Genomic DNA, 13,127 nt, shown 5'->3' with positions numbered 1-13,127 from the left:
AATTAATCTGTGATGTTTTTCTCCTATGCTGGCTTGAGACACTGGACAGATTTTACAAGACTAATTTAAAGTCTGTTGTGCACATGTAAAATATGCTCAGCTATTTACACACAAATTCTAAACTGCTCCACAAAACCATGCTGAAAGCTAAGGAAAACACAATAGATGATACCTTTGAACTGGACATCCATCCCTGGTCAAACCTCTTCCCATTACTGGACTCTGCTTCCTCTTCCAGGGGCCATTCCACCAAGTGCTCTACTTTAAGCTCATTCCTACAGAGAGGGCATTTGGCATTTGGCTAGGAGAAAGCCCAAACAACGTTAGAAGAAGCATAAGAAATCCAATCATCTAAAGTGAAACATGAAAGATCACCTTGACAAAACACCACCATATTTAGATAGACAAAAACCCCTCCAGCAGCAGATTCACTCTTGCAGCACATTTTGTCATTGCTGACATAACAAATCAAGGTAGTTATTTGTGAGAACATTAAGGCAACATCAAATCTATGTGTTTTAACACTCAGCCCTTATTAAAAGTGGTCCTTCTGAGCACATTCATACTTGAAATAAGCAGCCTGAGATTTGAAAGCAAGCAAATACTTGGGCTGTGGGGAGAAGACTATTGAAAACACCAGAAAAATAAACCATCTTTCAAAGACAAGATCTTTCTTAGCTACAAACAAAGAATGACCTTTTACCCTTTTTCTTCAAAGCCTGCACAGAAATAATAGCAGTCTGATCAAATATGCTTTGTCAGGGCCAGACACAGTGTATCTTCTCTTTTCCCCCAACAGACATGAGAAATGAGACATAATTTAACACCCAAAGCTTTTTTTTTCTCTGAAGCAAGAGGCAAAGTTTAGAGTATATATAATAGATGAGGCAAAGTTTAGAATATGTATAATAGCACTTCCATAGGAGTGCTCACAACATTTAACAAAAGACTCTGTGAGCTACACAAACACACAACTTTGTGAAGCAAAAATAACAGACGTGGAGAAATAAAAGTCTGCCTACCAGAACAAGCCTTTAAAAATGTAACTAAGTCAGTTTGCACAGCAATCTGGTCCCAGAACCAAAGCATCTTTAGACAGGCTGCAGAGCAGATCTCACAAAGCACATGAAAGAAAAACAACTAAGAAAAAACTAAAGGGTGATTGAAAGAGAATTCTTCCACAGGTTTGTTCTGGAGAATGTCCAGAGAAAGGTCATCAAGATGACCCAACAGCAAGGCAGCTCCTTCACTGTAGAAGGGACTGGAGCACTGCCTTATGAGGAAAGGCTGAGAGACCTGGGGCTGTTTAGTCTGGAAAAGAGAAGACTGAGAGGGGAACTAATAAATGTGTATCAATATCTGAGGGCTGGAGGTCAGGAAGGGACAGGGACAACCTCTGCTCATTTGTGCTTTGGGATAGGACAAGGGACAATGGATGGAAACTGCAGCACAGGAAGTTCCACCTCAACATGAGGAAAAACTTCTTGACTGTAAGGGTCCCAGAGCACTGGCACAAGTTGCCCAGAGATGTGGAGTCTCCTTCTCTGGAGCCTTTCAAGGCCTGTCTGGATGTGTTCCTCTGTGATCTGCGCTAGATTCTATGGTCCTGCTCTGTAGAGGGGTTGGATTCAAAGTCATCTCCAGAGGTCCCTTCCAACCCCTAACATCCTGTGATCCTATGAAGGTTATCAGCTTGGAATAAGGAGAGCAGACATGACTTTAGTTCAACAGTCAACTTCCAATACACAGCTTTGGCCTCTTAAGCACAACAATATACACATGTGTAGAGAAGGGACATCCTGCCACATGGAGGTATAGGCTGCTGCTCTGGATGCCAACACTTTTACGCTAGGGACAAAGGAAGGAAGGAACTAGGGAAAAGCATTTGAGAACACTGCTGGACTTGGAACACTGTGAACTAGGGAAAAGCACTGGAAAACACTGATGGACATGGAACACTGAACTTTGACAGCTGCCCTTTCCATAGCCTGACTTCAGGGAAGTCTTTTTTATAACCCAGCTGACAATTTCCACAGTTCACCATTTCTGATGGAAAAGAGCAATAGATAGCTGGCATTCTGGTGACTGGTAGATAGTGGCTGAACATGAGCCAGCAGTGTGCCCAGGTGGCCAGGAGAGCCAATGGCATCCTGGCCTGGCTCAGGAACAGTGTGGGCAGCAGGACAAGGGAGGTTCTACTGCCCCTGTACTCAGCACTGGTTAGGCCACACCTTGAGTGCTGTGTCCAGTTCTGGGCTCCTCAACTGAAGAGAGATGTTGAGGTTCTGGAAGGTGTCCAGAGAAGGGCACTGAGGCTGGTGAGGGGCCTGGAGCACAGCCCTGTGAGGAGAAGCTGAGGGAGCTGGGGGTGTACAGCCTGCAGAAGAGGAGGCTCAGGGCAGAGCTCATTGCTGTCTACAACTACCTGAAGGGAGGCTGTAGCCAGGTGGGGTTGGCAAACCAGCAACAGAACAAGGGGACAGTCTCAGGTTGTGCCAGGGGAGGTCTAGGCTGGATGTTAGGAGGAAGTTGTTGGCAGAGAGAGTGATTGGCATTGGAATGGGCTGCCCAGGGAGGTGCTGGAGCCCCTGTCCCTGGAGGTGTTCAAGAAAAGAGCAGATGAGGCACTTAGTGCCATGGTCTGGTTGATTGGCCAGGGCTGGGTGCTAGGTTGGACTGGATAAGCTTGGAGGTCTCTTCCAACCTGGTTGATTCTATGATTATTACTGAACTGTAACCATAGATAAACCAACCTGCTCACTTCTGATGACCTCCAAAATGCATGGCTTACAGAACACGTGTGCACAGTGAGTTATCACAGGAAGAGTCAGGGATTCTAAGCAAACTGCACACTCTTCATCTGAACCAGAGCTCAGGACCAACTTCATTTTACTCACTAATGCCTCACGCAGTTCTTCAGGAGTTTTATTATCTGTAAACACAGAAAGATGGTTAAAAACCAAGTATTTTCATACAGGAAGCACTCTGAGCTGCAATTAGGACAGGTAATGCACAATGAGGATACAGACTCATAGAATGGCCTAGGCTGGAAGAGACCTTAGAGATCATTTAATCCAACCTCCCTGCCTTGGGAGGGATGCTTCCTTGGACAGGGATGCTTCTCAACTAGATCAGGCTACTCAAGGCCTTATCCAACTTGGCCTTGAACATCTTCAGGGAGGATGCATCCACAACCTCTCTGAATAATCCATTCCAATGTCTTGCCACCCTCATAGTGAAGAATTTCCTCCTAAGATCCAATCTAAACCTATTTTCCTCCAATTGAAATCCATTTCCCCTTGTCCTATTGGTGGACACTCTTGCAACAAGTCCCTCTCCAGCCTTCTTGTAGGATCCCTTCAGCTATTGAAAGGCAGGTCTATGGTGCCTCTGGAGTCTTCTCCAGGCTGAACAATCCCAGTTCCCTCAGCCTATCCTCATAGCAGAGGTGCTTCAGCCCCTGGATCACCTTTTTGGCCCACAGTGTATAAAACACAAGCTGCAAAATCAGAGTGGGACCCTTCATCAGGGTTTGTAGTGACAGGACAAGGGGGAATGGTTTGAGTAGGAGGGAGAATAGGTTTAGACTGGATCTTAGGAAGAAGTTCTTCAGTACAAGACTTGAACAGGTTGCCCAGGGAGGCTGTGGATGCCTCCTCCCTGGGGGTGTTCCAGACCAGGTTGGATGAGGCCTTGAGCAACCAAGTCCAACTAAGAGACATCCCTGCCCATGGCAGGGAGGCTGGAGTAGATGTGAGGTCCCTTCCTATCTAAGCCTTTCTACAGAAAAGAAACTAAACCCATACTTTCTAGTTGCTAATTAATTGCTAAAGAATTATTGATCAATAATCCAATAATTTCTCCACCCTGTATTTTTCTGGTCATGTCTCATTGTTCTTTCAGTTTCCTGAAGGAAAAATAGACACACCTATAGCAATGTCACCTCAGAAGAGGAAGGTTAAATTTGAGAGTTTAGAGTAGTTCAAGCAGACTATCCTTTCTTCTGAAAGAAATGCATACAATTTTTAACACCATGCAGCTGCACAGTTCTGCCTTGTCAAAAGTAAAATCTCACTCTCCTTTCAGTCCTCTGTGTTCACCCTTCCTTGCAGCTGTAACAAAGTCAACAGTGTCCCATTCTGCTGAAGAGGCAATGGTTCTGCTGACAAGGCTACTAATCTACAAGCCATTTCCCAAAGCTCTTCTACATCTTCTCTCCTGAGGCAAAGAAAAAGAACTGCTGTCAAAGCACTTCTGTAAGTCATTACAACAACAGATACACTGCTCTTTAACAAGCTGCATTTGGTTCTGCAGAGAATCTCTTCAGTCTTTTCTGTATAGGCTGTCAAATCTTACTCCTGCTCCTAACCCATGTAGCTATTCACACTTCCTTGCTTTTGCTCATATTTGAATATGTGCTCAAGTACCTCCTTCTTAAACTTATCCTCCAAACATGCCAGAGTAAGAAAAAAGAAGTCACAAAGCAAAAAGTAGGAAAAGCTAAACACTAAACCTATTTCTGGTCTTTAATACGAAATTCAAGAGCTGTTCTCAGCAACATGAGAACCAAAAGCATTCACTCACCAGCTGAAAAAGCAGAAGGCATACTTGTGCAAAGATGAGGATGACAACAAAGCTGCCTCAATCTGAGCAGGACACCAAGGATGTCAGCATAGTGACCTAGCACAGTCCCTTCACTGAAAAACCTGAACAAGAGTTTGACTGTTAGTGTGCAAGGCTACAGCCTGAAATAACAGCTGGCATCAGGCTGTCATAGTTATGGTCTAATTTTCCACTTTTCTGTTTGAATACACCAAATCCTCTTCTGAAACAAGGTACAAATTGCTCTCAGTAGCATATTCTACTAGAACAAATGCTAACAAGGACTGAAAATAGTCCTAAGGACATTCTTTACATATCTGGTACCTGTTTCTTGACAGAGCTTACAGAGTTATGCAACAGCCTCTGCTTCAGAAGTCAGCAGATGTTCCCCTATTTTGCAGCTGTTACCTTTTGCCATCCAAGCTGACACACACAACTACCAGAGTGAACCATCCAAACTTCAAAAGACAAGTTTGTGATGTTGAACTTCAACCTTCAGAATAATAAGAAGCCTTCTATTTACCTGCTAATGGCAGCTCTGCCCTCATTCTTCACAGACTGATAGATCTGCCTCTCCTCCTCTGTAAGTGTGATGTGCTGAATGAGTACTTTACGTTCTGGTAACTCCAAAACAGGTTTTCCTTTGACTTTACTTGTTTTAGTTCTTCTGAGGGTAATATTCCTAATGAGAGACTGTAAACGTCTGAAAATACATATACAGACAATATATTACTCAGCTAGGGTGGGTTTGTTGTGTTGTGGATCTGGGTTTGGTTTTAGCTTACTGCATAAATCCATCTCCTTCACAAAATCCAAGCCCAGCAATATAACATAGAACCACAGAAACAGTCAGGGTTGAAAGGGACCACAAGGATCATCTAGTTCAAATCACCTTGCTATGGGCAGGGATACCTCACACTAGATCAGGTTGTTTAGAGCATCATTCAGCCTGGCCTTAAACACCTCCAGGGATGAGGATTCCACCACCTCCCTGGGCAACCCATTCCAGGGTCTCACCACCCTCATGCTGAAGAGCTTCTTCATAATATCCAGTCTGAATCCACCCATTTCCAGCTTTGTTCTCTTCCCCCCAGTCCTATCACTACCCGACAGCCTAAAAAGTCTCTCCCCAGCTTTCTTATAGCCTCCTTAAGATACTGAAAGGTCACAATAAGGTCACCTGGGAGCCTTCTTCTCTCCAGACTGAACAGCCCCAATTCCTTCAGTCTCTCCTCATAGGAGAGGTGCTCCAGCTCATAATACATTGGTCTGAAGCACTAAGTAATGAAATCTATATTTGAATTATTTAATATTTATTAATATTGGAGAAAGAAATTAAGTAAGAACTAACTAGCAATGCATTTCCATTTTAAAAGTGAAGCAGTCAGAGTGCCCAAGTACTGCCAAGTCAGTCATACTCATTCACAGGCACTTCATACCCAAGCCCTCCTGGAGCTCCCATTGTGATCGGACGTTGAATTGTTCTGTGCCACCACTCTCGGTCAGTAAAAGGTTTCAGTTTCAAGAAGGAAATAAGAGACCACAGATCTTTGACAGAATTCTGAATAGGAGTGCCTAAACAGAAAACAAAGGAAGATTGTTATAACCTCACAAGCCACAAACTACACATTTTCAGTCAAAGTTCTGTGCTGTCTCCAAACCATACATCATGGACAAGGTCTCTCATATCTTAATGAGGTGTTAAAGTGGTTATAACACATTTACTTAATTAAAATACTAAAACCCACTTAAATGTGTAAGAGTGAGAAAACTGCAACTCTCCCTGCTAGGAAAATCTGGATCTTAATCATTCCACATTTACTTAATTCAAATATTAAAACCCACTTAAATGTGTAAGAGAAAACTGCAGCTCTCCCTGCTAGGAAAATTTGGATCTTAATCATTCCACATTTACTTATTTAAAATATTAAAACCCACTTAAATGTATAAGAGTGAGAAAACTGCAACTCTCCCTGCTAGGAAAATCTGGATCTTAATCTTTCCACTTTAGCTTCACCAGCAATGGTTACACCACGACCTTCTTTAAATTTCTTTTAAAGGTCTTTCTCTGGAGACTTTCAAAACCCACCTGGATGTGTTCCTGTGCAGCCTGCCTTAGGTGATCCTGCTCTGGCAGGGGAGGCTGGACTAGATGATCTCTAGAGGTCCCCTCCAACCCTAACATTCTGTGATTCTCAGCTGTGGTCATATGCCTGCATGGCCCCTAGCACTTTGACTACTGCACTTCAAAAAGCTGCTGAGTTGAGGATAAGCACAAGAAGAGTGTGAGCTTCTAACCAGACACAACATGCTGGTTCCTGAAGAGGTCCCTTTTTACTTCCACTTTCACCAAACCTGTATATCAGGTTATCTTAAAATGTGTGTCAACAAACTGAATGAAAACCGAAAACCAAACCAACCACCCCACCAAACCACAAACCTGAGCAAACAGCATTAAAAACAACAAAAAGAAGAGAGGTCTAAATCAAAGTCAAGTTTAAAGCTATTCCAAATGACTCTGCCACAGACAGACATCAACCATCTCCCAGAGAAAACCAGAGTGGGAAACAAAAGTTGTCATTATACTACTGTCAAACATTTTACCTGTAAGTATCCATCTTCTGTGGCCCTCCAGATTTAAGGCAGCTTTAGTTTGCTGAGCATTTGGATTTCGTATAGTGTGGCCCTCGTCCAGCACAACTCTCAGCCATCTGACTTTGTGTAAAGGGCTGTCACCTCTGGTCTGAAACAGAACATTTTTTTCACTCTTAGACTCAAGGTGAAATACTTTTTTTACAACTGGATTGAGCAAGGGAGAATCATAGAATGGCTTAGGTTGGAAGGGAGCTCAAAGATCATCCCCCCACCATAGGCAGGGACACCTCCCGCTAGAACAGGTCACTCAAGACCTCATCCAACCTGGCCTTGAACACCTCCAGGGAGGTTGTGGATGACAGAAGCACAGAATGAGATCAAAGACCACATTCTGTGCTTCTGTCATCCACAACCTCCTTGGGCAACCTGTACCAATGTTTCACCACCCTCACTGTAAAGAACTTCTTCCTAACATCCAGTTTAAATCTCCCCTCTGCCAGTGTAAACCCATTACCCTTCATCCTGTCATTACATCACCTTGTTAATAGTCCCTTCCCAGCCCAGGTATTAATATAACAATTCCGTATCTGTATTTATTGGCATCTTTGTTTATCAGCACAGAGATGCAAAACCTTTCAAATTAAATGATTCCCTGAAAATGTTACCACAGTCTTCTCACAACTGAGTATGGGCAAAAATAAGATAAGCTTGAAAAGAAGAAAAGCTTCAAAAGACAAAGATATGTAAAATGAATCAGAGAACAAAGTGAAAGTTTATAACATAAAGATGCAACCTGAAATTTCTATGAAAATATCACTTCAGAAATGCAGCTCAGGCAATGAGAAACTTGGTTGCAGCCCAGGAGAAACAAGTACCACAGTATTGTGTTTCTATACACTCCACATTCTTTGTGCCTGATAAAGGCAGGCAGAAATGGGAGCCCCATACCACTGAGATCTGGGGAGACTTACACACTTGACATCCTTTTTTTTTCCTGTCCTTTAAAAGTCTCCTTCTGAAGTTGTCATAATTGCAATCAAATAATTTTCTCTACAGGAACAATCAACAAAAAACTCACTTTGCTACCGCAGTGAACAAGCAAGAAAGTACCTAAAACAGAACTACAACCATAACCTGACTGCCTACCAGAACAGCACTTAAAGATACTGCCAACATTAGCCCAAACACTTAGTCTTGATCATGAAGGGGCTGCCAAAGAATACTTTTCCTTCTTTACTTACTCCATAATCAGTAGCTAGGACATTGTATGTTGTCAAGACGACATCTTGTTTGGAAAGAACTGAGGGGTCTTTGCTACGGTCAGAGCCATAGTATACATAAACACTGACATGAAAGTCTTGGTGGATATGTTGTTCAAACTGGTCCTGAAAGAGAAGGTGTCAGAAGTAATCCAAAAGATGCTGGTTTACTATGTAATTGCCAAATTCATTCTTTCTCAGCCTCCTCTTCTTAAGACTAAACAGCCCCAGCTCTCAGTCGTTCTTCACAGGAGAGATGTTCAATTCCTTTCACTATTCTCATAGCAATCCCTGGGACTCTCTCCAGCAGATGCCTGTGTCTCTTGAACTGGGGAGCCCAAAACTGGACACAGTATTCCAGGTGTGGTCTCACCAGGGCAGAGCAGAGAAGGAGGAGAACCTCCCTAGACCTGCTGGACACACTTTTCTTGGGGCACCTCAGGTGCTTCACCTTCTTCACCTGGTTTAGCAAGTTAACTCATGAGGTCCAGAAATGCCATAGGACATCTGCCTAGTCTACAGCACAGAAGGCAAAGTGAGCCCACTCTTTCTGATAGCAGCAAGCTTGCTCCTCAAGGAGCTGCACTTTCATTCTAGACTAGTCCAGTCTTTAAACTTCTACCAAACCAACCCTGTGAAAGCAGCTCAGTTTCATAAAAAAAAGAAAACCATAACCTTTTACCAGCATGAGAGATCCCAGGGAGCACAATTTCTACAGCATCAGAATCAACCTAATCACATTTGCACAGTAAAACAGACCAGAACTTACAATCCAATTGCTCAGCACAGACAGTGGACAGACAATCAGCGTTGCTCTGGGGCCATCAGCAGAACATTTCTCCTCCACTGACTGGATGCTAGTGGTACCTGAGAAAACAGGAGACATTTATTGGCCTAACAGTTCACTGTAAAGCAAAAGTAGTTCAAGAGACCTTGGTTTCTCTGTAGTCCTTTCCAAATTTCTTCACCCAATCAGCAACAAAGCGACTTACAAAGACAAAAACTTCACTTTTTAAGCCAAATGTGTAAAATCACAGTATCACAGACTGCATCTGGTTGGAAGAGACCTTGAAGATCATCCAATCCAACTCTCAACCCAGCACTGAAGAGTCAACACTAAACCGTGTCCCTAAGTGCCAGGTTCACACAGTGTCTGAGCACCCACAGGGATAATGACTCCACCACTGCCAGACCACTCCAATGTTTGAGAACCACTTCAGTGAAGAAATATTCCCTAACACCCAGCCTGAACCTCCCCTGGCACAGCTTGTAACCATTTCCTCTTGCTTGCTGCCAAGGAGCTGAGGTTGCCACCTCCTCACTTCAACCTCCCTTCAGGTGGTTGTAGAGAGCAATGAGGTCTCCTTTCAGTCTCCTCTTCTCCAGACTGAACACCCCCAAGCCCTTCAGCCCTTCCTCACAGGCTAGGTGCTCTGGGCCCTTCACAAGCCTCATTGCCCTTCTCTGGACACACTCCAGCACCTTAATACCCCCTATAGTGAAGGGCTGGGCCCAGAACTGAACACAATACTCCAGTTGTGGCCTCACCAGTGCCAAGCACAGGGAGCTAATCACCTCCTTGTTCCTAATCCAAGCCAGGATGCCACTGGCTTCCTTAGCCACCTGGGCACACTGCTGACTCAGGTTCAGTCAACTACCAAATAATAGCCCCAAGTTCCTCTCCAAGTTGCAGCAAACTCTGAAATTAGTATTATCTGTTTATCCTTCCATTACCTTTTCTCTTTGTTCTCCTTTTAAAACCAGTAGACGACGACAGAAGAGCAGATGCAAAGTCTGTACTATCTTGGCTAACACAGGAAGCTGCTGGGAAAAGCCAGACAGATTTTTCACACCATGAAGCCTATATGCATGCATTAATTTTTTTACCATGTTTCATAAAAAAACCAAACCTGTTAACCAACTTAACTTCTCTACAACACAACGATGTGGAATAACTCAAGTTTGAAGGAACCTATTGTGGATCATTGAATCCAACCACCTGCTCCTCACAAGACAGTAAACCATATGCTCCTTGGGGTCTTACAGGTGTGTGCACAGAAACAGAGCATTTGTTTTAGGTTACAAATCTTCAGAGGAAAGCAGTTTACCAGTTGTTAAGAATATATAGTTTAAAGGTTTCACTCCAAGTACTTAAACTTAACCCAAGTTGAACTGCTTACTCCGGAGTACCTGAAGCCCTTCAGTTTTTAACATGCAAGATACTTAGTTCAAGAAGTGACACATGTCCTTGGCTCCTTGTGATCACATTTCAAGTATCTACCACAAAACATGGACTTATTTTTATTTAATTTGTTTTTCCAACTCTTGTGCCCTGAGAACAAGTATATATCAAATACTAAACACCTTAACAATTCTGGCCTTTGCCCATCCGTCTGATATGCTTAGATCAGGTCAAAATCAGCTAAGGAAACAACCTACAACACTTACAACAAAAACACTGCTTTTCCTTTCAGCAATCTCTAAATTTTGCTACTTAAAGCTTTGGCTGAGGAAAAACCAAAATCAACCAAACAAAACAAAACCCCAACCCAAAATCAAGTAGTTCATTCCTTTGCCAGCTAATCAGGAATTCTTTTCAGCTTGGCTTCAAGAAGGAAGATATCAATAACAAAAAATTCCTTGCAACTTACTTTCTGTTTGTTGCAGCTGCAGTTCTTCAGACTCTACCAAGTCACTGCTCCCTGAGTATTTGGGTTTTTTGGCTTTGTCTCTAAGAGAAAATCATTAAGAAAGAAAAGAATAACAAATAAACCCCCACAAGTCTACTACTGATTGATTTATATATTTAAGCTCAAAGGCATAAAGCAAATTAATTTGACACTGCAAATAAGATGCCACTGTGATTTGAATTTTTTTTTCTCTTTAAAAGGTTAGGAAAAGGGAAAGCACAGAACACAGAGCAGGAGGGGGATCGAAGCTCATAAACCTGGCACAGGTCATCAGGCCAATTACAAAGACTTTACTGCATTGGGAACATTCAAAGCTATCAGCAACTTCCACAACTCCACCAGCTCTAAGCTGTCTGTCAGAAGTATGCCTGTGCAGTGTTTCACTGCTAAAGAACCCAATTGACATGAGAAGAAAGAGTCCTTCACAGCCAGTTTTTCAGATGCACCACACTGACAGCATTAGACATCTTCACTACTGAACTAGATGATCTTTGAGGTCCCTTCCAACCTATTCTATGATTCTGTGAAGGAGACCTCCAAGCATGCAGTCGTGTCTATGGTTCTGTGAAGGAGACCTCCAAGCATGCAGTCATGTCTGTGATTCTCTGAAGGAGACCTCCAAGCATGCAGTCATGTCTATGATTCTGTGAAGGACACATCCAAGCATGCAGTCATGCCTATGGTTCTGTGAAGGAGACCTCCAAGCATGCAGTCATGCCTATGGTTCTGTGAAGGAGACCTCCAAGCATGCAGTCATGTCTGTGGTTCTGTGAAGGACACATCCAAGCATGCAGTCATGCCTATGGTTCTGTGAAGGACACATCCAAGCATGCAGTCATGCCTATGGTTCTGTGAAGGACACATCCAAGCATGCAGTCATGCCTATGGTTCTGTGAAGGACACATCCAAGCATGCAGTCATGCCTATGGTTCTGTGAAGGAGACCTCCAAGCATGTAGTCATGCCTATGGTTCTGTGAAGGACACATCCAAGCATGCAGTCATGCCTATGGTTCTGTGAAGGACACATCCAAGCATGCAGTCATGCCTATGGTTCTGTGAGGGACACATCCAAGCATGCAGTCATGCCTATGGTTCTGTGAGGGACACATCCAAGCATGCAGTCATGCCTATGGTTCTGTGAGGGACACATCCAAGCATGCAGTCATGCCTATGGTTCTGTGAGGGACACATCCAAGCATGCAGTCATGTCTATGATTCTGTGAAGGACACATCCAAGCATGCAGTCATGCCTATGGTTCTGTGAGGGACACATCCAAGCATGCAGTCATGCCTATGGTTCTGTGAAGGACACATCCAAGCATGCAGTCATGCCTATGGTTCTGTGAAGGACACATCCAAGCATGCAGTCATGTCTGTGGTTCTGTGAAGGACACATCCAAGCATACAGTCATGCAAGCAATGCAGAATGAAGCTAACTCTTTTTAAAACACCTCAAATTGCCACACTGACCCAGAACACTTATGACAAATGTGAGCAGCAGTACAGCATACTGAAGGGTATGGAGCCAGCAGGAAAACATTTTAGGCTAAGGTCAATCATCAAGTATCACTATTTTTCATTCAAAATCTATGTTACCAACCAATAAAAAGATTATTCCAACTATTTACCTTTTAAGAAGACAACTTGAGTGCTTCAGCACAGCAGTTTTAGGTTTTTTCCCATGAGAACCACCAGGCTCCATCACACTGCCAGAGTCTTCATAAAGGCAAAAAAAAAAAGAGTATGTATGAAAAATAGCCATAGTCTTCAGCTTGGTTATCAAACCAACTTTAGCATAACTTGATCAAGTACTAACTTCCTTAATTCTGCACAGGACAAGCACTACTGGTACTGGGAGACTGAGGGAGCTAAGGCTATTTAGCTTGGAGGAGAGGAGATTAAGGGGTGACCTCATTCATGTCTATAAATATGTAAGGAGTGAGTGCCAGGAGGATGGAGCAAGCCTCTTCTCAGTGATGC

General features: G+C 43.3%; 1 protein-coding gene across 3 annotated transcripts in view; it reads right to left on the bottom strand.

Moving 5' to 3' along the window:
- HLTF (helicase like transcription factor) overlaps positions 1-13,127 on the bottom strand; it is a 30,660-nt gene that overhangs the window by 5,727 nt on the left and 11,806 nt on the right. For 2 of the 3 annotated variants that reach the window (XM_064165562.1, XM_064165563.1), the window contains exons 10-20: positions 12,776-12,863; positions 11,108-11,187; positions 10,191-10,280; positions 9,226-9,323; positions 8,439-8,582; positions 7,207-7,345; positions 6,042-6,177; positions 5,126-5,305; positions 4,585-4,706; positions 2,754-2,932; positions 173-301 (exon numbers count right to left, since the gene is read on the bottom strand). In XM_064165562.1, the coding sequence (XP_064021632.1) occupies positions 173-301; positions 2,754-2,932; positions 4,585-4,706; positions 5,126-5,305; positions 6,042-6,177; positions 7,207-7,345; positions 8,439-8,582; positions 9,226-9,323; positions 10,191-10,280; positions 11,108-11,187; positions 12,776-12,863 (1,385 nt within the window). The remainder of the gene's footprint in view (positions 1-172; positions 302-2,753; positions 2,933-4,584; positions 4,707-5,125; positions 5,306-6,041; positions 6,178-7,206; positions 7,346-8,438; positions 8,583-9,225; positions 9,324-10,190; positions 10,281-11,107; positions 11,188-12,775; positions 12,864-13,127) is intronic. The other variant, XM_064165564.1, reaches the window with a different exon arrangement.

The sequence above is a fragment of the Pogoniulus pusillus genome, chromosome 26 (genome assembly GCF_015220805.1).
Source record: "Pogoniulus pusillus isolate bPogPus1 chromosome 26, bPogPus1.pri, whole genome shotgun sequence".
In the NCBI taxonomy this organism is placed as follows: Eukaryota; Metazoa; Chordata; class Aves; order Piciformes; family Lybiidae; genus Pogoniulus; species Pogoniulus pusillus.
The sequence above is the reverse complement of the archived record's forward strand: the minus strand, read 5'-3'. Positions and strand labels throughout refer to the sequence as shown.